Here is a 24,107-nt window from a genome sequence, read left to right on the forward strand (position 1 = left end):
AACCTATATTTTAGATATTTTTCAAAAATATTCCTTTTGTTTTTTTTCAAACGTTTTTTTTTGTCAAAATTTTTCACTCGATTTTTTTTACCAATTTTTAACTGTTATAATATTTTTCGTTTATAATATTTTTTAATAATATTAATAATATTTTATTGATATACTAAAAATACTATAAATATTATTAAAAAATATTATAAATGATATCTTATCGTGCTTCTTTAATTGTCATTATTCATATCATATTTTTAGGCTTATAGCTAATTTGATTGTGGTCATAAGTCTATTAAGATCATTCGTAGTGTTTTTATTTTATTATAGTGACCAAAATACAGTAACAAACAAAAACATTATAATAGACCAAAATACTGCAACAAATGAGAAAAGTTTTAGGATTAATTTAAGTTATTTTTAAATTATGAGTACTGTTTGAAAAAATAAAATGAGGTATTGATTGAAAAATATTTAAAATATGAGTATTTTTTTAGAAAATCATCTAATAAAATGTTGTCTTTTTTATGTGACATAATGTTAGGATATTTACGAAAGACTTACATGTCATTAAGGTGATTATAACAAATTTATGATGTCATCAAGGTAATTAAAATTATCTAACTAAATTAAGCTTGATTACTGGATGAGTTAACAATCAAATAGTAACAAAATAATCATATTAGATTCAGGTCTTTTACTATAACAATGAACCTCCTATATCCCAAACATTAACCCCATGTTTATAGGGTTTGAATATGTGAATAAGCATTTTCGACCGTGTGATTATAGTTTTATTCTTAATTATTAATAGGATAATGACGAATAGTCTTATGGTAAATTTAGAGGTATATATGGCTTATAATGTGTATGTATCGATATGGTCATTATTTTCAATAAATCAGTATTGCAATATTCAATGACATGTCACAATGAACTTTGGAGATGAAAAATATAAATGATATATTCTTTTGTTAAGACGATAATTATAAGAATAATACTTTATAAAGCGGTCTTCTAAAATATATTTTCGTTCAAGATTTACTAAACAAATATTTACGAGCCTTAGATGTCTACATATACATGCTAACTTGATGAAAAATGTGGTTTTACTCAATAAATCATGATGTTATCTTTTATAGGAAGCAAGATATGAACATCTTCTATCCTTGAGCCGAAGTAAAGTACTGGACATGAATTTTAAACGCATACTAACTTAAACGGGCATGCGATATATATTTTCTTTACTTTCAAAATAATAACTACCCTATTTGAATTTCGAATATTCAACAATCTCCTTTTTCTTTTGGATGTGATAGTACTCGAAAAACTGACTATGTCAAATTACTAAACAAATTATGTGCTGAGCTAATTTATACATTAGAATAAGCATATTACTATCAATGTCCATCTATAGCCACATCAGATCGAATCGTAGTAGAATAGAGTAGAGTAGAGTAGAGTAGAGTAGAGTAGTCCAGCTCAACAATGTTCATGTTTCGTATATCATCCACCTCATTTATTTATGTGTGATCCAACTCCATACATTCAAGAGTTGAAATATAGTAGTTTATGGTCCATCCTATACAAGAGAAGTTGGAATTTAACTCTATGCTAGGTGGCTGTGATTTCTAGCCATCCTTGGGCACATCAATTGGGATCAGTTGCAGAGCAACTATCCTGCTATCCTGAATTTGCTCATAATTTTCATGAACAACATTTCGTTTCTTGAAGCATCCAAAGAGTCGATAATCGCATGCAATTAATAGATGATAAATGGTGTCAGTCCCTTTTAAAATCATCAGATCTCAGATGCATTAGGATGTGGGTATGAATCAGACATCATAATATACTTGTGCTAGCTGCATCTGAAGTCATAATATTGGGAAACCATTGGCTCGGAGCCACAGTCATGCTAGTGAGCTCCAAAAGGCTGTTCACAGTTGGTGATGACTACCGGACAAGCCTCGGATAGTGCTCAGCATGATGCTCTCCCTTTCCGCTCTCTGGAATCTGGTCTCCGTTTAATAAGCCGTAGCCGACGTTTGGATCAAGTGACAGTGGAGCTGTAGCAGGATATGTAATCTGCACTGTGGGTTTCAGATTTAGATCCTGAATCCCTGAGACGAACGGTTCCAACTTAGCGTAGGGGGGGAGTATGAACACCGAGGAACAGACAAGAAATGTTACACAGAATCACATACAGCTCAGTATTCTTCAAATTGCATTTTAATTCCCAGGTCAAATAGTTCCATGCAAGCAGTGGTGTTTGTATTGGAGGGTAGGTAGGTTTGTGGTTGATGGAAAGACAGAGAGGCTCCAAAGTGAGTGCCTGTTGGATGAACAAAGATGTCGTGAAGGAATTCTCTTCCTTTTGGTTTTCTTCTCATTCATGCAGATGTCAACTATGTATTTTGGTTGATTCAATTAAATAGGAGGCGGAAGAAAAGGTTTGCCGTACCAATCTATCAGCTTACGTGTGGTGTCGTGTGATGCTTTCATACGGGTCGTACGTCCGACGCTGCATCAGATTCTGGCGGATGCAATCGCAGCGCGTGAATCTCGAGATGCGAGCAGCCGCTCAACAAATCCATCCGTGTACGCTTCACCCTCGTCGGTCGAAGGTGAAATGGAGAGGGGTTCCATGGCAGATTGACTCCGCATCTTCGACCGAATCAGAGCCTTGGGATGTGGGAGTAAGCCACATGCCCTGGACGCAGGAATCACCTTCCTGGTCCACATCATTTGGCTGCCCGTCACCGTCTCGATGACAGCATGCATCTCAGGTTCCTGGTCTGCACGCCCCCCGTATCGCTTGCCAGTTTCAAACCCTCCCCCCCCTTTGCAAGCCCACAAGCTTATGTCAACTTTGCTTGGGTTATTTTATGGAGAGTTGCTGATGGTTGGAGAGCCCAATGGTGGTGGGGACCAATATGGAAAGATTCCGAGAGCACAGAGCCAAGCTTGATGACAACAAAACTTGTGTCAATCATGCATTCATCCATCGGGATTCACTTGAGATCCTTTGGGGAGAATCAGGGCATGGAAGGGGAGGTCAGGGCCTGTGTGCAAGGTGATCTGGGGTTTGTGGCAGGGAAGAGGAGGAGTTCATGGTGAGCCCTTCTTCTTGAACCACATCAACCGGGCTTCCGAGCAGAAAGCCCCCCTCTTGGATTTATCTGAACGGGAAAAGGTGCGTCTTTTTCTTCTCTTGGGGGGATGTGTGGCTCAGAGGGGAAAGGAAACCCCTTGTTGGAATAAGTCCCCTAAAGATTAGCTTTTGCTCCACCAGCTGCTCTCTTTTCTCCAAGGTGTGCTTGCATCTGTAGTTAGTGGTTCTTATTCTTTCCTTGGATTCTTGCGTTGAGCTTGAAGGAATTGATATCTGCTTTTCCACAACGAGAATCTCTTGTTGTGCCTGCAATCTTGACCAGCACAGTGAGTGAAATGCTCGTCGTTCATGTGCCAGATTGCAGTTAGGAAGTCATTGAGTGTTGATTGTTTCTGCTTGGCTGGAATTTCTGGTATCTCTTGATGACGATGATGATGATGCAGTTCTTGGGGTATGGTTTTAGTAGGTTCATGTGGTGAGAGATTTCAGTGATGGAAGCTGTTCCTCAGCCTGATAATTCGCGTCTGGTTGGTATCGAAGAGATCTCGGTGATGGAAGCTGTTCCTCAGGCTGATACTTCGCTGGGGCGCAATCTCGCAGATGGTGCTGCTGATTTGGATTTGCTGGATCAGCTGCTCTCAGGAGATGGCTGGATGGAATTTCCTGATTGCCCTGATGCCTTGCAAGCTGGTACTCCTGACTCCATGAGCCCCTTCAATTCTTTGAGCTTTTCGCCTCTCTTTGAGGTCAGCAATAGTAGTCCCAATCCAGATCGACTGGATGGTTGTAACCAAGATGATATAGGAAGGTCAGTTGTATCTACATGTCCTCCTCCGGATGAAACCCGGGCTGAAAACATCGACAAAAAGCAATCCCTCAATCCAAGTTCTGTTAGACGGATCATGCTTTCAGTCGACTCTGGTGATCTATGTTCAACAAGCCCGAGCTCTGCACCAGGAACAAGCTGGTGGATTCAACCAAGGGAGTCTAATTTTTCTGTAAAAGAGAAATTCATGCAGGCACTTAATTACATCAAGGAGAATCAAAGGGAAGGTGATGCCCTAGTTCAGTTATGGGTGCCTGTTAAGAGAGGAGACCAATTGATTCTTACAACCTACAGTCAACCTTTCTTACTAAACCGAAAATGTGAGAAACTCGTGAATTATCGAGAGGTCTCCGTAAACTACCAGTTCTCAACTGAGGAGAACTCTGGCAAGGCATTAGGCTTGCCTGGCCGGGTGTTTCTAGGAGGATTGCCGGAATGGACGCCGGATGTTCGGTTATTTAGCAGCTATGAGTATCCACGTGTAGATTATGCCCAGCGGCTTGATATTCGTGGCAGTATAGCACTTCCTGTTTTTGATCAGGGTAATCGATCTTGCTTGGGTGTTGTGGAGGTTGTCATGACGACACAAAAGATAAATTACACTTATGAACTCCAGAATATTTGCAGTGCTCTTCAGGTTAGGTGTTTTTTCTCCTCTCTATATCATTCTTAAGCTTCTAGATATGAACTTTCCCTACTGACTATTTTTTACTCCGAGCTTCTATTTTCTTGATATAAATTTTATTTAAGCACTAGAGTACAGCTATGTAAGGTATTTGTGATCCATTTCCTTTAGGAAGCCCTTGAGCTATTTGTGGTAGATATGACGAAATGACAATTTAAGAGCATCAGCTAGCTACTATTTCAAATTTTGCTAAAAGACACCTGGTATTTGCAGGCAGTTGATCTTAGGAGCTCGGAAGTTGCGAGTGTTCCACGCTTTAAGGTGAGCCAGTAGACTACCCTATAGTATTATTGTTGAAGTATCCTACTGATTGCAGCACATGATGCTCTTTTCCAGGTAAGTAGTGGTTCATACCAAGCTGCTTTACCTGAGATTCTAGAGGTTCTAAAAGCTGTTTGCAGGATGCACATGTTACCATTAGCTCAAACTTGGATTCCGTGCATTCAACAAGGTAAAAAGGGCATCCGCCATTCCGATGAAAACTATGGGTATTGTGTCTCCACTTGTGATGATGTTTGTTGTGTGAATGACCCTTCTATGACCGGATTTCATGAGGCCTGTTCTGAGCATCACTTGCTAAGGGGACAAGGTGTAGCTGGTAGAGCTTTCACTACCAATCAACCATGCTTTGTGTCAGATGTTACTGCTTCCAGTAAGACAGAGTATCCACTTTCTCACTATGCCAAGATGTTTGGTTTAAGAGGTGCAGTTGCAATACGCCTGCGAAGTATTCTAACTGGAAATGCTGACTTTGTATTGGAATTCTTTCTACCTGCTAATTGCATACTGATCGAAGAGCAGAAACGGATGCTAAATTCATTGTCAGGCACTATACAACAAGTTTGCCAAACTTTACGGGTTGTCACATCTAAGGAGCTGGCAGATGAGGCTATGTTACTAGTGAGTGAAACAATTCCTAATTTTTGGTTGGCAAAATCTTCTTCTGAAGCAGAACCAGGACAAAAATGTGACACTGACACTTCACTGGAAGCTCATAAGACGGGAGTGTATGAGAATACACCACCTTGGTTCACAAGTGCAATGGGAGACTCAAATAAGAAAATAAGCCATGTTTTTGAATTTAAGAAGCATGGAGTTGAACGATTTAGTATTACGACTGACAGAGATCACACTGAGGTGGTATTGCCTGCAGAAAAGATATCCTCAAAGCTTAGGCAGCATGAACAAGGCTTTGCAAAAGATATAAGTGATAATGAGAATTCTTTCAATTTTGATAGTAGCTGTTCTGAGGCTACAAGAACAACAGAAAAGAGGCGCAGAAAAACAGAGAAGACTGTCAGTTTGGAAGTTCTTCGTAAATATTTTGCTGGTAGCTTGAAAGATGCTGCAAAGGGCATTGGTGGTAAGATTCATTCTTTATTGGAAAAAAATCAACTTGCATCAGATAATTAATATTTTTTCCGTTTGATTTGTGCTATTGTTTTTCTCATTTCTTCTTTTTTTCTCAAAAGAAACTGCCTCCACCAAATGTAGAGATACTAACTTGTTCTTCATTTTGTTCTTGCAAAAGTTTTCCATGTTTTTGTTGTATGAGAAATCCTAGCTTCTAGAGCCCCCAATACAAACTTCTTTAAATTCGACTAGGATGAAATATTTTATATTAAATAAAAGCATATAGCAGAAAGAACCTTTTTTCTTGTTAAAGCCCACCTCTTCTGATGCAAAGTGTTGTTTTATTATCGTTGGTTTAATGAAGTTTTATTATCTGCTTCTGGACGACAAGAGTAGAATTATCAAGCCTTCCACATATCAAAACACTAAATTGTATCAGGCACCTCTTTAGAATCTGATAATTACAAGCAGATATACGAGTTGAGTATGACACTTTCTTTTGACGTGCATATTAATATTCTGATGGGCTGCTATATTCAAGGTATGATTTGTATTCATGGATTCATTCTTTTCTTAGAACTTCTGTTAAATCTTTCAAAAGTGATTCATATAGACTGAAGGATTCTTGCATCCTATCATCATGTCAGTTATTTGGCAAATTTTATCTTTAAAAATCTAAAAATTTCCATACATTGCCTAGATGTAAAAACCATGAATCAAATTCTAAATCTCATTAACTTAAACATCACCATTTTTTGTAAACAAATATAATGCTGCATATATTATAAAAATGACCAAATATTTGATAGATTATATGGCCAGATTAGGTCTTACTGAGATTAGCAAGTATAGTTAAACAATCAGATTATTGGACCAAAACCCTAGTCCATAGCTGGCTTAAGTTGGATTGGATCAAAATCGTAAGATTTTATTTGACTTGTTGACAAGCCTAATCTTTAACTAAGTCTTCCCGTTCTGTTAGGATTTTGTATGGGACCTGAGCAATATGGATCACAATTGATCAATCGTGTAAACGATGACTAGGAATCTTCATTAGTGTTATTCTTCTTGTTTGTTAAGTGGGGTAAGGAACAAGCTCTGGGCATCTTTGGTGGTTATGATGCAAGTTCTTTTACTTCTTAAGATGATAAAGATGCGAGTGAAATAAAGAACTCAAGCTAACTTTTCTATGCTAAATAGTAAATATGAAGTATGTGAACTTTGTTGCGAACTTGTTGGTATATTATGAACTTTGTAACTTCAATTGCCCACATGATTTAGATTTTCTTGTTTCGGCTGTAGTAGTGATAATGGATTATTAGTTTAATGTACAATCATATATGACTGATAATGCTGTCGTCTATCAACATTCCATGTTTCAGTGTGCCCTACTACTCTGAAAAGAATATGTAGGCAGCACGGGATAACTCGCTGGCCTTCACGAAAGATAAAAAAAGTGGACCACTCCTTGAGGAAACTGCAAGTGGTTATTGATTCAGTTCATGGTGCAGATAAAGCCATTCAACTCAGTTCCCTTTATAAGGATTTCACAACAGCACCTGTCTCAGATAAGAATTCATCAGGAGACTTCCCAGTTTCCAGACCAAATCAAAATGATCATCCAAATGCTGACCATCAAGACCTAGATGCTAAAATAATCCAACCCAATTTGTCATCTTCTCACTCATCATCATCATGCAGTCCAACATCCACCTCAAGTCTCTCTTCTTCAAGTGGCGAAAAACAGTGTAATCAGAGTGCTGAACCAAGAATGAAGCAAGAAGTTAACATGGAGGAAAAGATTATTGACATTCTTCATGGAACAAATGGTCAGATGGATTTGCATCTTCCAACTAAAAGCACACAGTTATCTCCTAATAGATTTCAACATCCAAAGTCACTCAGTGAGCATTGTTCTTCTGGAAGTTTGTCTCCTTCAGATAGTAATAGAAGCAGTTGGATCAGAGTAAAAGCCACATATGGTGCAGAAAAGGTTAGGATGCGGCTACATCCTGCTTGGGGCTTCGAAGACTTGAGACAAGAGATCTTAAAGCGGTTCAATATAGGCATTGAGCATTCAGTAAATCTCAGGTACTTCGATGATGAGTCAGAGTGGATTTTACTAGCATGTGATGCGGATCTTCAGGAATGCATCCATATCTACAGATTATCAGGTGCTCAGACAATAAATATTTCTGTCCATCCAGTCGCTAGTACTCTGATCAGAACATCGTCATGCGGCACAGGATTGAGTTCATGATTAAGAGCCTCTAATCTCAACCAAAATTGGTCTTTCAAAAATGGAATTTCAAAGTTAACATAATCTTTGCAATGATCTATGGCCAAAAAGAAGGAGCCTGGATTTTTCAGCAATTGACTGAGGAACATGCTAAAGCTGCACGGAGAGACACAAAAAAAATGTGTGATAGCCTGATTATCGGCCTTGAGTCCATAGTTTGACGGTACCAGAATTGCTTGAAATTGGTAGAAGTTGAGGACGGACTTGGGATTTGGGACTAAGTTTTTCTTTTGTTGCTCGAGTGTCTACTGAAGCTTGGAGGGTTCGGAGATCTGTAAGGCCTTGAAGATGTTATTTCGATGCATCGAGTATCAGCCCGACGGTGAGTGATTACCTAAAGGAACTTCGATCGTGAACAAAGTGAGCTACTTGTAAAATAGCCACTCAATGGCTCCTTTGAGTGATGGAATAAACATTTGATGTTCCTACTGGCAGCAGGCAAGTTAAAGAAATTGATGCCACAGAAGCTATACCATCAATCACAACAGTTATATCGGCCCCAAGAAGCCTAAAAACAGATTGACGAAAGCCCCTTGGAATCAGAACGGTTCCAGAGCTATAGAAATCCCAACCGCAAGGCAATTGGAGCAGTATTCTTTTGTGATCATTAGGTCTCATGTCATAGTTTGACCATTTCGACTTTCATGTCTCCATCTTTAAGCCATATATTGATAGCATCATGACTTAAAAGTCTTGAGATGTTTGACGTGGAATGCTTATATTTCATTGGAATGCTTAGATTACATTCCATGCAGCTGTCTTTCAGTCTGTCCTCTCTCCTCATTTTGCTCATCTAGAATTGGTATTTGGTTGTACCAGTTGAGCTTAAGCTCTAAATTGTTTGGGGAATTAGCATTGCTTCATAGTGAGAAGAATCTGAATTAAATTATGTTTTATTCGGTATCATAAGCTTTTAGATGAAATGATAATGATAAAAAAAAAAAATTTAAGACTGTGTTGTCTGATCAATTCAAAACTCGCATATCGTTTGAAAACAATCACCTCGATAATTTATCTCATCCCAATATATCATTCCTAAAACTTTATTCTCAGTCATATCGTTGATCACACAGTTTGAAAATAGTCTTTGTAATATTAAAGTTTCTTTGTTGGAAGGAATCACACAGTTTGAAAATAGTCACCCCAATCATTTTTCTTGTGCCAATATGTGGTCCCCAAAACTTGAGGTATTCTTCGTAGCCTCAGCCCAATTTAAACATTTTAGCAAGCGATAAATTATCCTGAAAATTTTATATAGCAACAGGGTGAGCACATAGAGCTCAGCAAGCGACTAACATGTCCATGACGAAAGATGATAGTTTCAAAACAAATAAAGTACCAAATACAAGGTAGCGATATAAGAGTTCATAGATAGCCACTTATCGAATACAGATTTATAATGTCATTTCGTTCGAAGCATGTTTTGTTCATAACAATTGAGTAAAGATTAGTTGGAGCAAATCATTGACGTAAGGAGCATTTCGAGGCATATCAATAGCGTATAAAATATTACGGAGCATATTAATTGTATATGAAGCATTTCGGAGCATATCAAGGATGTATGAAATGTTTCGGAACATATCAATGGCGGATGAAACATTTTGGAACATATCAATGATGGATGAAATATCTCGAAGCATATCAATGGCGGATGAAACATTTAAGAACATATCAATGGCGTATGAAATGTTTCGGAGCATATCAATAACAAATGAAACATTTTGGAGTATATCAATGACATATGAAGTATTTCGGAGCATATCAAATAACAAATACGAAATAGAAGTTCAAACATCGCATTTGATGTTGTATACATTTCATTCATATCCAAAGTATATATAGAAACACATAACCAAAGCTCTGGATATCATATCAAACACATAGATGGAGAAGTAGGATTATAACATAATATGGTCCATCGAATGACCACCAAACATAATCTAGAGTATCGCGAGCTCTAAGCACATACCCTTTATCATTTATGTCAAAGGTCCAAATAATCTCTTTACCATTTCTGGCAAAGTTTCATATTATCCCACAAACACCAGAGTATAAAAGGGCATTGTGAACAATAAATTAAGACATATCGGAAACACATGCGGAACAACGAACTGCATGTGCCTATACGAAACATTACGATACAAACATGAACTTTACATAATAGATTCAGATAAACAAATAATTAAAGGACAAAAGTATGCAGGGACTCAAAGCAATAATGTAAAGCTCAACTGAAGTAAGGATGTTAGCTGAAAATAATTTCCAAAGAAATGAAACAAGAATAGGCAGAATCGATCAAAACTCGATTCTGATAGAATTTGAGAGGCACATTGCATGAATTATTTGAATAACCAATTATACTCCAATTTGCACAAATTAGATATCATTCGAAAGATGTATCAATCTAGATTTAGATAAATCAAGTTTTGTATGAATTAGAGATTCCAACATTGGGTTATCAATAGTTTAGTAACCAAAGGTCATAGAACATTATCTCTGTGTTGCATAATTCATAGAGTTGATCTGAACAAATGTTTCAATAGACATTTATGCTCCAAATCTTTTGGGGGGGAGGGGGGGGGGGGGGGGGGGGGGGTGGAGCAATTGAAGTTCGAGAGGGTGGCTTCTCTTTTTAGTTAGGGGGAGATTGAAGTTCTAGAGAGGGTAGGTCAAAACAACTACCTCAATAATTTTTGTCATCCCAATATGTCATCCCCAAAACTTCTCCTCTTTTTGGTTTAGGGGGAAGGTTTCTTTTTTTTAGTAGGGGGCAAGTTTTCATATTTAATATTAAAACATTATTGTTGATTATACTATTTGAAAATAGCCACCTCATCGTCCCAATATATCATCTCAAAACTTTCTTCTTGGTCATAAACAAGATATGAGATATCCACATTTAATATTAAAACCTTATCGTTGATCATATTGTTTGAAAAGAACCACTTTATAGTCCTAATATGTTATCCCAAAACTCTCTTCTTGGTCAAAAATAAGATATGAGATATTCTCTTTTTGATTTTAAGAGGGTTGAATTTCAAGGGGTGAGTTCTTTTTTTTGGTCAAGGGGTGGTTGAAGTCCGAGGGGTGTATGGGTCCCACTTCTAATATTAAAATTATGTCATCATGTAGTTTAAAAATAGTCATCTAAAAAAAAATTTTGTTTTGGAGGGGAGGGGGGTGGGGGTCGGTGGGTTAGTCCTACTTAATATTAAAATCTTACCGTTTAGGAGGAGGGGAGGGGGTCCGTGGGTCAGTTCCACTTCTAATATTAAAATCTTATCATTGATCATATCGTTTAAAAATAGTCACCCCAATAATTTTTCTTATATCAATATGTCATTCTTAAAACTTTCTTCTTAATCACAAATAAGATAGTAGAAGTGGGACCATCATGTCATTTAAAAACAATAACCTCGATAATTTTTCTCATCTTAATATGTCATCTTTAAAACTTTCTTTTCAGTCGCAAACAAGATGTGAAGTATTCTCTTTTTTGTTATGTAATATCCCTAACTTTTAAAAATTATTAATAAAGATTTATTTATAAATTGGAGGACCTATATGTAAATATAGAAATTTCAAGGACTAAACTATTAAGTTACAAAAAAAAAAATCAAAAATTTCGGTTTTATCCCACCGCCTCTCACACTCTCTATTTCTCGAGAAACAGAGAGAGGAGCGGTGGGGCGTGGGGAGAAGAAGAGAGGAAGAAGAGGGAGAAGAGAAGAAAAGAAGAAGAAGAAGAAGAGAGGGAAGAGGGAGAGGAAAGAGAGATAGCTGCAGCAGCTAGTACTGCAGCACCTCTGTTTCGTGTAGGAGGAAACAGAGGAGTTCATGTGTGGGGCGTCGGGGAGGAGAAGGGAAGAAGAGGAGAAGAAGAGAAGCAAGCAAAAGAAGAAGAAGAAGAAGAAGAAAAGAGGAGGTGGCTGCGGAAAGGGCTGCAGCGAGGAGCTGTGGGGCGTTGGGGAGGAGAAAAGAAAAAGAGGAGAAGAAGAAAAGAAGAAGAAGAGGAAAAAGAAGAAGAGAAAAAGAAGAAAAAAAGGATGGCTGCGGCATGGGCTGCAGTGAGAAGGTGTGGGGTGTCGGGTAGGAGAAGGGAAGAAGAGGAGAAGAAAAAGGAGAAGAAAGAGAAGAAGTAGAAGCGGGTGAAGTGGTGGCACCTCTGTTTTCTGTAGGAGGAAACAGAGGAGAGGAGGTGCTGTGCGTCGGGGAGAAGAAGGGGATCGGGGAGAAGAAGGGGAGGAAGGAGAAGAAGAGAAGAAGTAGAAAGGAAGGAGAAGGAAGAGGAGAATGGAAAGAAGTAGTAGTCTTGAAAATTCTTGTATTCTGCCTTGCATTATGATATCTTACTTGTTTGAAATCATTCCTTTTGTTCTAAATATGCTTTGTCACTTGCTGAGCTGTTTTTAGCTCACTCCGTTGTTATATAAAATCTTTCAAGTCAAGTTGTTACTCTTTGAGATGTTTTGAATTGGGCTGAGGTAGTGAAGAGCTATTTAGAATTATGGGCCAGTCTTGTTGGTTATTATGTTATTGTTGTATAAGCATATTTTGTATGTAATGAAATGTTGTTGATGAATCGAAATGGATATACTATGTAAAAGTGTTAGAAGATTTCTCTTATTTGGAATTTCAGAATGTTAAGTTTAGTTTATGATGATATGAACTTGTGGTGAATAGTTGGAGTTCTGATTGTATAATTTATTTAGCTTGTGGATTTATAAATGTTATTCATGTTTATCAAGTTGGCTTGGGCTGCAAAAAATGTGAATTATCGAGTGATGTGATATATGATTATAAACTGCATAGATTTTATATATGTGAATTTGATAAAATGTTTTTCCGTGTCCTCAAATGTTAGTTTGGATCCTGGATTAGTTTGCGATGAAAATTTTAAAATCATCGATATTATTTGAGGGGCGTGACAGGTTGGGGGGTGGTTGAAGTCAAGGGAGGGCACGGTAGGTTAGTCTCACTTCTAATATTAAAATTTTGTTATTTATTATATCATTTAAAAATAGTCACCATAATATTTTTTTTATCTCAATATGCCGGGGAAGTCAGAGGATGGGTGAATCTCAATTTTAATATTAAAATTTTATCATTGATGATGATGTTTGAAAATAATTTTTATGATAATTATATTCATATTTAATATTAGATGTGAAGTGTTCTCTTTTTGGTTGGGTGGTGGTTGAAGTCAGGGGAGAGCACGGTGGGTTAGTCTCACTTCTAATATAAAAATCTTATTGAATCTTAATTTTAATATTAAAATTTTTTTATTAATAATGATGTTTGAAATTAATCTTTATGATAATTATATCCATATTTAATATTAAAACTTTATCGTTGATCACATCGTTTGAAAACAGTCATCTCATGGTCTAAATATATCATATCAAAACTTTCTTCTCGATCAAAAACAAAATATGAGCTATTCTCTTTTTGGTTTTAGGAGGGTCGAAATTCGAGGGGTGTGTTTTCTTTTTGGTCGTGGGATGATTGAAATCCGAGGGGGTATGTGGATCCCACTTCTAATATTAGTTTTACCATTGATGGTGATATTTGAAAATAGTCTTCATGATAATTATATTCATATTTAATATTAAAATTTTATCGTTGATCACATCGTTTAAAAATAATCATATGGTAGTCTTAATATGTCATCCCAAAACTTTCTTCTCAACCAAAACATTGGTTTAAAAATAATCATATGGTGGATTGAAATTAGGAGGGATGAGTTCTCTTTTTCATCGAAGGGTGATTGAAATGAGAGCGTCGTGTGGGTCCCATGTCTAGTATTAAAATCATATTATCACGTGGTTTAAAAACAGTCGTCGATTTTTTTTTTTTTTTTTAATTTTAGAGAGGAAGGGGGGTTGAATTTTGAGATGTCAAAATATGGGATCATTTCTAATATTAAAATCGTATCATTCAACCCGCCGTAAGCCTCGATCTTTCCCTGTTATATAGCGTGTCTTGGACACGAGCAAGTCCTCCAAATCCTTCCTTCCGTCCTCGAGATCGCGCGAGAGGGATGGAGAAGAAGCGGGTGGTTATCGTGGGGGCGGGCATCAGCGGCCTGGCGGCCTGCAAGCACGTGTTGGAGCGCGGCTTCTGCCCCGTCGTCTTCGAGGCCGAGGCTGGCGTCGGCGGCCTCTGGGCGCACACCCTGGCCTCCACCAGGCTCCAGTCCCCCAACTGGGAATACCGGTTCACCGACTTCCCGTGGCCGGCGGGCGTCACGGAGACGTGCCCCCGGCACGAGCAGGTGCTGGGGTACCTGGAGTCGTACGCGCGCCACTTCGATCTCCTCCGCTGGATCAAGTTCGAGTCCAGGGTGGTCGCGGTCGAGTACGTGGGCGCGTCCGAGGAGGAGATGGCGGCATGGGAGCTATGGGCCGGCAACGGCGCGGCCTTCGGTGGCGCCGCCAAAGGCGAGTGGCACGTCGCCGTGCAGCACAAGGGCCATGACTCCACCGAGGTAACAACTCAGTATTCAGACCAAATTGTGCACCGCAGTACATCGTAGCATCCATTGGAGTCCTCATATCACCACAATTCTTAGAGCATTCCTCGTATGTATGCTAGATTTATCGAGCGGATTTCCTGATCCTATGCATTGGGAGATTTAGCGGCGTCCCAAATTTCCCAAGTTTCCCACCAGAGAAGGGACCTGAAGTGTTCGACGGAGAGGTCATGCACTCAATGGACTACTTCAACTTGGCGAACCCCACTGCTGCTGCTCTTATCAAGGGAAAGCGAATCATAGTCTTCGGTTCAGGGAAATCAGCATTTGACATCGCATCAGAGTGCGCAGATGTCAATGGTGAGAGGTTTAGAATTTCAACCACTGATATTATTTCGCTCACTCTGTTTCTTGTGTCCAGGCGTTGACTTGCCATGCACGATGATGCTTCGAACCAAGCGTTGGATGGTTTATGAATCTGCTATCGAAAGGTTTCCTCTCTACGAATATTTCTACCGCAGTCGCTTCTCAGAACTTCTCCTTCACAAGCCCGGGGAAGGAGTTCTGCTGAGTCTCCTGGCCACCTTCTTGGCACCTCTGGTAACATTAATTGCCGCCGGTTGACATTAATTAAGATCACTCTTTCTTTGCATCAAACTGATGAAAAAGTGAAGAAGATGATTTAGCATGATTTTTTAGTCGCTATTAAAATCTATTTTTTTTACACTGCAAAGTTCAGCTATTGGATGATGACATTGAGATTACGTATATTATGCATTGATGTGATCAAAAAAGCAAAGAAGATATGTTCTTTCATTGCTAATTGTTACACTGCATAGTTCAGCTGTTGGTAGACATTGAGATCACTTTCATGACTCAGTGAACCGATAAAAAGGTGCATAAGATGATTTAGCATTATTTTGTTTAATTGCATTGCATTGCATTGCATTGTTTTTTTCATTACCCATTTAATTGCACTGAATTGCATAAGATCACTTTCATGACTCATCACACAGCATAATTCAGCTATACTTTTCATTACCCATTTAATTGCATTGTTTTTTTTCCCTCAAATACAGAGTGTAATTAAGCTGCACAACGGTTGACCATTCATGTGCACTAAATGTCAAGATAGAATATGTTGTGAATGTACAACAGTAGTGAAGAACTAAGCACAATTAGTACGCCATATGACATTTACTGGAAGAAAACCGCACTTGCCTCTTCTTTATCATTGCATGCTTCTATTTCTTCTTTCTACTGCTGTGTGCGCTTTGCCGGGCTATGGGAGGTTGGTTCTGAAAGTAACTCCTTTGTTTGCTCTCTGAAAAGTAACTATGGATTGCTTGTAGCGCAACAATTCGTTTGGAACTAAAATTCAACTCTGTTGATTGTCGTGCTTCAGAGATGGCTATTCTCAAAAATCGCAGAAATGTACTTCAAATGGAAAATGCCATTGCAAAAACATGGAATGGTACCAGAACATAGCTTCTTCCAATCAGTCACTTCTTGTTTGATTACATTAATGCCTGAAAAGTTCTACGATAAAGTGGAAGAAGGGAGCATCGTTCTGAAGAGACCACAGACTTTTAGCTTCTGTAAGAATGGGTTATCCATAGACGGCGAAGGTGAACTAGTGGAGTCGGACTTGGCGATATTTGCTACTGGATTCAAAGGAGACCAGAAGCTCAGAGACATCTTCACATCCAAATGGTTTCAACAGATTGTGGCAGGCTCATCAAACACCACTATTCCTCTCTACAGGTCTGTCTCTCCTTTCTTCGCCTTCCATTACTATATCACGATTGCTAAGCAAAAAAGATGCATTTTTTGTAAGCATATGAACTCGATAAGTGTTTTCGGCGATTTGGACGACCGACAATTCTTGGAATCTTATTTTGTGACAGAGAATGCATCCATCCGCGAATTCCCCAACTAGCAATTATCGGGTACTCGGAGAGTTTGGCAAATCTTCATGCTTCGGATATGAGAAGTAAATGGATAAGCCATTTCCTGGATGGTCGTTTCAGGCTCCCAAGCATACGATGCATGGAGAAGAACGTGCTGGAGTGGGAGAAGTACATGAAACGATACAATCACAAGCATTTTAGAGGATCATGCATCGGCGGCATTAACATCTGGTATAATGATCTGCTTTGTCGAGACATGGGATTTAACCCGAGGAGGAAGAAGAAGTTTATAGCTGAATGGTTTCTTCCTCATGTGCCTGTTGATTATGCTGACCTTGATTGTAGCGACAAGTGAAACATGTTGCCAAGCTCAACTACAGTGGTTGCGTAAATCAACCCGAAAACCAAAAGATTTGTGTTTTGAAGACAGACATGTTCTTTTTCTTCTCCTCTGTTACTTGCAGCTGTCATACTTGTTTTCAGCGGGTAGGGTAGGGGAGAAGAAATTGTTGACCTCGTTTGACTTAGTGGGTTCCACATGCATTTGGTTCCGTTCGAAGACGTCGGTGACGGCTTGTCACGTGAGCCGAAACGCCGAGGAGATAACTAATTTTGATGTTCTGGGCCTAGCCCATGGGCTTATTAATGTAGGCTGGTAAATGACCAAGAAATAATAATAATTTGATATCGGATTTATTTTTAATATTAATATTATTATTATTATAAAATATTTTTTATTTTTTTCTCTTACCAAAAGCCACCGACAACATAATGACCAAAAGAAGAATAAAATAAATTAAAAAAAGAGAAAGGAAAAGAAAAAAAAGAAAGGGTAAAAAGAAGGATAAGCCACAGACACTCCGGTCATTTAACTACTACCGCTTCCGGCCGATGCATCCGCCCGCCGTGTCTCCGAATGCTGTCCTCCACACTCGCGATTTCGACACAGGGACCTGGCGATAGATAGATAGATAGATAGATTAGAGGAGGTCGCAAGCACGGGAGGAGAAGGGAGCAACGAAGTCGGCGGCGGGCGATGCGTCTCCCGCGGCGGCGCCACCACCCCCTCCGATGCCCGATCCCGGCGGCCTCCGCCGTCTCCCTCCTCTCCACCGCCGTTGCGATCCTCCTCCTCGCTCTCGCCCTCCTCTCCTACCTCGCCCCTCCGCCCTTCCTCGACCACCCTTCCGTCTCCGGCCACCGACTACGCCACTCGGATCCCTCCCCGGTTCGCAAGGTTTACCTGCAACCCTCCCCTTCCTCTTCCCTTTTGACATTTTATTAGGATCAAAATCTCTTCCTCTAACTCCGTCCTCTCCGATTTTTCCCAATCGTAGCCCAAGATTTCTCGTGATGCAGCAGTACGGAGGGATGCTACCACCGGCGAATCCTTTCGTGTTCCGGTTCGTGTAGGTTTACGTTTCCTCATTTACATGGAAATTTGTTAACTGGAAAGAATATTTGACAACCCATATGATATTTCTGTCTTCCTTTCTTTCTTCGTCTCTCATTCGGTTCGTTAAGAATGGCGGAGGGAGCTCTAAGAATGGTCTCTGGGGTTCGAAGCTGTCCAAGTACTACGTCGGATGTAGCAACGCCAGCATTAAGTTTCCAGGTGTGCAAACTATATGTAGCTAGCGTTGTTCCATATACGTAAATAGTAATAGGACAAATTCTATCTTGTCAAGAAAATTTTATGTTTTTGTGATGCCTTTATGAATGTTGCAAGCTAAACAAAGTTCCAAGTTATGTAGAATTTTCTCCTTGGATCTTGCAGCAGCTGAAGCTGTCACTCGTCGAGATAGGTATTTGATGATTGGAACTAGTGGAGGCTTAAATCAACAGAGAACAGGGGTGAGTTGTTTGCCCTATTTTTCACTACAAAATTTGTTTCAGAGGCAGCAAATTTTGTTTGCATATAGGGTTTCATTTTTGGTATGAAATAGAAACTGTCCAGGTCTGAGAAAGTTCTACATGTGGTTGTCATACTTGAAACTAAATGAATTCTGACTTATCAGTTAAGGAATCATAGGAAGGACATTCTCTTGGTAGGTGAATTTTTGATTCATCAAAAGCAATTTTGGTGTATAGTTTTCTCTCAACAATTCTTTTTGGCATCACCTTTTCTGTAGACTAATATCACCTGGTATTAGTTGTTGCAATTTCAGTCCCTACTGTTATGTGATGATTTTTAATTTGAAAACTTAGTTCAGTTCTAATGGTCGATCTTAGAATAACCAGAAATTTGTCTTAGATCTGTTCAAGCTAATTTGAGCAAGCCGTTGATCCAAAAAAAGAGCATTTAAGGGAGTCTTGGTTCAAATGTCAGCTTCAATTTTGTCTAGCATGACAGCTTGCTTGTTGGCAATAGAGTGCCTAGCAACAAAAGAAAATAACCCATGGACTCATACATAGCACAATTTGCTTGTTTATGTGCTAACATGATTGTTTTCTTGTTTAAACTGTTAAGTCTGGTCATCATGAGTTATTTCAGGAATGCTATTTGTATACTTATCCCAAAATAATAATCACAATAGCATCACTAGATTTCATGAACTTGAAAAGGATAGAAGCCCCAAGTCTTTCTGTTGCTTTAGTTATATTTTTTTTCTGAAAAAAAATCAAATAATTACCACAATTTCGAGACAAGTTATGGTAGATACCATATGTCTTTCCTAGTGTGCTCCTTTTCGTGAATTCCAAAGGCAGTAGTGCTGTTTAATTATCTATCTGATGTTTCTAATTTACTAGCATGTGATGTATGAAATATCTGTTCATCATAGGAAAAATTTACAAAGCTGAAGTGGAGAACTAATATGTTGCATTAGACAGATTGATTATTATGGTTATGTATTGTTTTTGAATATTCCGACTTTAAGATGGGTCAATACAAGCACTAAAGTAACCTGCTAGTTCCTGAATGATGCAAATGCTCTTGGAAGTAAAAATATGTTGATATTTGGCATGTATAGGGTATTTTGTTTATATTTCCCTGATGATTTATTCTGTTTCCGTTTTAGATAGGGCAGATGTGTTAGGAATTGCATCAGTGAAAAGACCAAAGTTCACAGTGCCTTTATTTGTATCATCATATGCAAAGCACTGGATAACTCATTACCAGGAGTAACATTTCTAATGATAAATCAGGTTCCCCTTTTAGATAGAGCAGATGTGTTAGGAATTGCATCAGTGAAATGACCAAAGTTCACAGTGCCTTTATTTGTATCATCGTATGCAAAGCATTGGATAGCTCATACCAGGAGTAGCATTTCTAATGTTGCTAGGGTCTGAGCTTAAGACTGTTTCGAATTTGACATTAACTAAATGAGCATGCTTAATGTTCAAATCTGCAAACACAAAACTTAGTATATGGACATCGATGATATGGCTAAAAAATAACAAAAAGCTTGAACGAGAGCTATTTGATAAATATCTGGAGAAGTTTGGCTTTGATTTGGCATATATCTTGCACTTTTTGAGTGATAAAACAGCATTCATGAAAGACTTACCCTAAGCAAACAAATTTAACGGACAAACTGGAAATTTTGCAACACAATTTTAGATCTTGGCTCTGATGTCTCTCTTATAAATATGAGATGAGCAGGGTAAAGGGATCTTTTATTTCTCTTTTCAGAACATAATTGGAAATTATGTTTGTTTGGCTCTTTGGCTTAATTTATTTATTGAGAAGATTATGTATTATGTTCCATATATGATCGTAAACTAACATGTTGTTTATGTTTATTTCCCTTGTCAACAAATAGCAATATCTTCCTTTTCTTTTTTTTACATTAGTTTTGTTTTTCATTGTCTGTTACTTTGAAGGCTTGTAATAGTTGCCTATAGATGATTCTGCTGCAAGTGATGGTCATGACTTGGCACCCGACAATTTCTCTTTTTTCTCCCTTCTTATAACAGAAATTTCAGTAGGTATTTTAACATGGATGTGCTATTTTGGGAAGTTATTGGATTGGGCAGTCGCAAAGAATCTTTTGAGTGACAACAGTAATTAAATGCCCAAATAGCAACATTCATTTTGCAGCTATTTGAAAAACCTCGATTGTCTTATTATGGTTTCTTCCTTGATTTATAATACTTCTAGAAATGTTTTCACTGCAGAGCGGTAATTTTGTATTGGAGATTTTAATGAATGCAAAACTGCAAATGCTACTTGTATAAACAACTTGTTTTGCTTTTCTGCTGTTATCAAGGTGCAGATCAGCTTGATTAAAATGATGACTTGGAATAACTTGTGGCACATTTAGCAGCATGCTGCTTTAATTAATTAGGCTGTAACACTAGATCATTGATGGAAAACTGTGACTCGTTCCAGATAACAGATGCTGTGGTTGCAGCTAGGATTCTTAATGCCACCCTTGTTGTTCCGAAGCTGGACCAGAGATCTTTCTGGAAGGATGCCAGGTTCTCTTCAAAACCCTAGGTTGAATTTTCAAGAGAATTTTAGTTAATGTAATATTGTCTTGCTAACTTAAATGGAAAAATATTGTGATTGTTTGTGATGCTACATCCAACAGCAATTTCGGCGACATTTTTGACGTTAACTGGTTCATCTCATTTCTATCAAAAGATGTTAAAATTATAAAAGAACTCCCAAAAAAGGGAGGGAAGCCTTTCAGGGGTCCATACACTATGCGTGTTCCACGGAAGTGTACTCCAAGATGTTACCAAAACCGGGTCTTACCTGTTCTTCTGAAGAAGCATGTAAGTCACGAGCATTGATATTGGCTTACTCTATTAATGATAGCTTCTCAAGGTAGCAGCTGACTCCATTGGTCAACAATTTAGATTGTGATATCTATAACTTCAAGATTGACACAGTAAAAAAAATTCTATTTTAAGAAACTATCATACATTATCCATAGAAAATCTTACCTTATCACACAAGCACTCGAGCAATTATTGCTTGACTAATGACAATATATTTAAATAAAGGCCTCAAGTTTTTATTAGTTTTATTCTTCTGCTTATAGGAAAAGATGCAGAATTACACCTGGGGAGCTCTATACATTATGAATACTAACATTAAATTTTCAAATTAACTCAATGCAGAAAACATAGAAATGAGCTATTATAGACGCAAGTAGGCAATTTTGTAGGTATTGAGATGGCAAATAGTATGGATGTTTATTGCAATCCTGAAGTGAAATTATTGTCCATGATATGCAGGTTGTTCAGCTGACAAAGTTCGATTACAGGCTTGCCAACAAGTTGGAAACTGATTTGCAGAAGCTGAGATGTAGAGTTAATTATCATGCTCTGAAATTTACTCACCCAATACAAGACATGGGTGACAAGTTGATTCGTCGAATGAAGGAAAAAGGCAAGCATTTCATTGCCCTTCATCTAAGGTAAAGCTTGAACTTGATCATGTTTATTTTGGTCACACGTTTAGCTTAGAGAAAATTTGTTTCTTGTCTTTGTGCATGGTGCTTTGTTAGAATGATAATTGTATGACTAGAATGCTCTGTTTTCTTGCCACAATCACTTTGAGCAAGTTGTATCAACAAGCTCCACAATTTGATGCTAGCTATGTTGATTAATGAAGTTGGTGTGGTATATTACGGAGCCCAATTTATATTAATCAATGCTGTGGAGAAAGTTTGGATTTGTGGATTTTTTTTTTATTTTTTATTAATTACATTTTGAGGTTATTACTACAAGTGGCATTGTTACTATATATGTGGTTTCAGGGTCTCAATGCTGTGGAGACAAGTTTGGATTTGTGGATTTTTTAAAAAAAATTTATTAATTATATTTTGAGGTTATTACTACAAATATAATTGTTACTATACCATTGCTTAATATATGGTTTCAAGGCCTTAAAAGATATGTGGGAATGATGATTTGAACCTATCAGGTGAACTTGGTTCAAAATGGACCTGTGTTGTTGGGTCTGTAAGTTGGGTCTATCTTTAGAGGTCTTGGCCTGCTGGCAGGTTGGGTTGGTTTTATGTCAAATATACATTTCCTTTAGGGAACAGTTCAACCCAACCTGAATTCCCCCAACCAACTTTCTTTTTTGCTATAAGATAACATAAAACATGTCTTGTCCTGCCATCCCAACCTAGCATGTTTTGACCCAACCCAGCCGTTTTTTCCCCAGTTGAAGATTTGTCTGTTGTACATTGTTGCATGAATGAAGGCTTGTGGGGTGCTGGAAGTTGAGACAGTGACTCGTATCTCTGTTGGTTTATTGCAGATATGAACCAGATATGCTTGCCTTCTCAGGATGCTATTACGGTGGAGGGGAGAAGGAAAGGAAAGAACTTGGTGCAATACGCAAGAGGTGGAAAACTTTACATGTAAGTGAAACAATAATTCCTGATCTTTTAAAAACATGGCTGCCCTTTTGGTGCCTGAGTGTCATTCTAAACCACGAGTAGATAAGTAACCCTGACAAGGCACGGAGGCAAGGAAGATGCCCACTAACACCTGAAGAGGTAGGACTCATGCTGAGGGCATTGGGCTATGGAAGTGATGTTCACATATATGTTGCGTCTGGTGAAATATATGGTGGTGATGAATCATTGGCACCTCTGAAAGCACTCTTTCCCAATTTTCATTCCAAAGAGACGTTAGCCAGCAAGGAGGAATTGGAACCATTCTCCTTATTCTCATCACGCATGGCTGCTCTTGATTTTATTGTATGTGATGGAAGTGATGCATTTGTGGCAAACAACAATGGTAACATGGCTCGCATGCTGACTGGTCGAAGGTAAGCTTTGCTTCTATATGATTGACTAATTTTTGTTGTATTGTATATTCAGAGTATTTCCGTTTCTTTTGCCGGTATGTTCACCAGGAGATACTTTGGGCACAAGCGGACCCTAAGACCAAATGCTAAGAAGCTGTATTCATTGTTTCTAAACCGTGCAAACATGACTTGGGAGCAATTTTCTTTGAAGGTGTACAGTTATCAGAGAGGATTTCTGGGGGAGCCAAAAGAGGTTAGACCAGGTAGAGGTGAATTTCATGAAAATCCATCAGCTTGCATATGCGAGACCACTAAGGCAATGAGAGGTAAACATTCCGGTTCACTAAGTCAGACCAATGGTGATGATCAACATCGAAAAAGCAATAGAGGCCACAGTATCAGCGAGCCTACATACAATCACACTGATGAGGAGCCGGACTGGTCCGACATGGACTATGGAGAGTATACACCATTGAGTAAAAGTTTGTCTAATAGTACGGACATGGACTATAATCCATTCACAAGGCAAGAGGATTCAGAGCTTGAGGATTTTCTCTCTGATTAAGAAGATGATCTGATTTTCTGTCCACTGAGCAGTTTATAATGCTTAACCAATTCTTTCATCAAATTCTTTTATTTGGGCCATTGAATCGGGTTTCTTATGAGAGAACTTGTAACTTCTTCTCTGTTGCACCTTGTGTATACTCTTCTATGATGGGACGATGGTGTCTTCCTTTTCTAGTA

The 24,107-nt window shown here is 38.4% G+C and overlaps 3 protein-coding genes across 6 annotated transcripts; all 3 read left to right on the forward strand.

The window, feature by feature from the left end:
• Positions 1 to 2,857: 2,857 nt before the first annotated feature.
• On the forward strand, positions 2,858 to 9,020 carry LOC103978305 (protein NLP1). Its single transcript, XM_009394060.3, has 4 exons — positions 2,858 to 4,566; positions 4,828 to 4,875; positions 4,951 to 5,977; positions 7,350 to 9,020. Exons 1-4 carry the CDS (start codon positions 3,595 to 3,597, stop codon positions 8,225 to 8,227), a joined length of 2,925 nt encoding a protein of 974 aa, XP_009392335.2. The 5' UTR covers positions 2,858 to 3,594; the 3' UTR covers positions 8,228 to 9,020.
• A 5,155-nt stretch (positions 9,021 to 14,175) lies between these two features.
• LOC135638516 (probable flavin-containing monooxygenase 1) lies at positions 14,176 to 17,003 on the forward strand. Its single transcript, XM_065151656.1, has 5 exons — positions 14,176 to 14,753; positions 14,861 to 15,098; positions 15,160 to 15,338; positions 16,144 to 16,502; positions 16,646 to 17,003. The coding sequence occupies exons 1-5, from the start codon at positions 14,307 to 14,309 to the stop codon at positions 17,001 to 17,003; spliced, it is 1,581 nt and encodes a 526-aa protein (XP_065007728.1). The 5' UTR covers positions 14,176 to 14,306.
• Positions 17,004 to 17,538: 535 nt separating this feature from the next.
• On the forward strand, positions 17,539 to 24,107 carry LOC135623511 (O-fucosyltransferase 16-like). Of its 4 annotated transcripts, none has more exons than XM_065126571.1 (10): positions 17,539 to 17,885; positions 17,986 to 18,057; positions 18,173 to 18,263; positions 18,426 to 18,502; positions 20,982 to 21,070; positions 21,184 to 21,370; positions 21,836 to 22,017; positions 22,869 to 22,971; positions 23,053 to 23,384; positions 23,472 to 24,107. In XM_065126571.1, exons 1-10 carry the CDS (start codon positions 17,685 to 17,687, stop codon positions 23,926 to 23,928), a joined length of 1,791 nt encoding a protein of 596 aa, XP_064982643.1. In that variant the 5' UTR covers positions 17,539 to 17,684; the 3' UTR covers positions 23,929 to 24,107. The 4 variants fall into 4 exon arrangements, with proteins under 4 accessions (XP_064982643.1, XP_064982646.1, XP_064982655.1 ...); XM_065126574.1 differs by having other exon boundaries at positions 18,429 to 18,502; XM_065126583.1 differs by having other exon boundaries at positions 17,986 to 18,051.

This window comes from Musa acuminata, chromosome BXJ1-3, assembly GCF_036884655.1.
Source record: "Musa acuminata AAA Group cultivar baxijiao chromosome BXJ1-3, Cavendish_Baxijiao_AAA, whole genome shotgun sequence".
Classification (NCBI taxonomy): domain Eukaryota; kingdom Viridiplantae; phylum Streptophyta; class Magnoliopsida; order Zingiberales; family Musaceae; genus Musa; species Musa acuminata.

Coding starts and splice junctions, on each gene's coding strand:
- LOC103978305 (XM_009394060.3), top strand. CDS start 3,595: ATGGAAGCTGTTCCTCAGCCTGATAATTCGCGTCTGGTTGGTATCGAA. Junction 4,876..4,950: donor CGAGTGTTCCACGCTTTAAG/GTGAGCCAGTAG, acceptor GCTCTTTTCCAG/GTAAGTAGTGGTTCATACCA. Junction 5,978..7,349: donor TGCTGCAAAGGGCATTGGTG/GTAAGATTCATT, acceptor TCCATGTTTCAG/TGTGCCCTACTACTCTGAAA.
- LOC135638516 (XM_065151656.1), top strand. CDS start 14,307: ATGGAGAAGAAGCGGGTGGTTATCGTGGGGGCGGGCATCAGCGGCCTG. Junction 14,754..14,860: donor AGGGCCATGACTCCACCGAG/GTAACAACTCAG, acceptor TATGTATGCTAG/ATTTATCGAGCGGATTTCCT. Junction 15,099..15,159: donor AGAGTGCGCAGATGTCAATG/GTGAGAGGTTTA, acceptor TCTTGTGTCCAG/GCGTTGACTTGCCATGCACG.
- LOC135623511 (XM_065126571.1), top strand. CDS start 17,685: ATGCGTCTCCCGCGGCGGCGCCACCACCCCCTCCGATGCCCGATCCCG. Junction 22,018..22,868: donor TTCATTGCCCTTCATCTAAG/GTAAAGCTTGAA, acceptor GGTTTATTGCAG/ATATGAACCAGATATGCTTG. Junction 22,972..23,052: donor AGAGGTGGAAAACTTTACAT/GTAAGTGAAACA, acceptor AACCACGAGTAG/ATAAGTAACCCTGACAAGGC.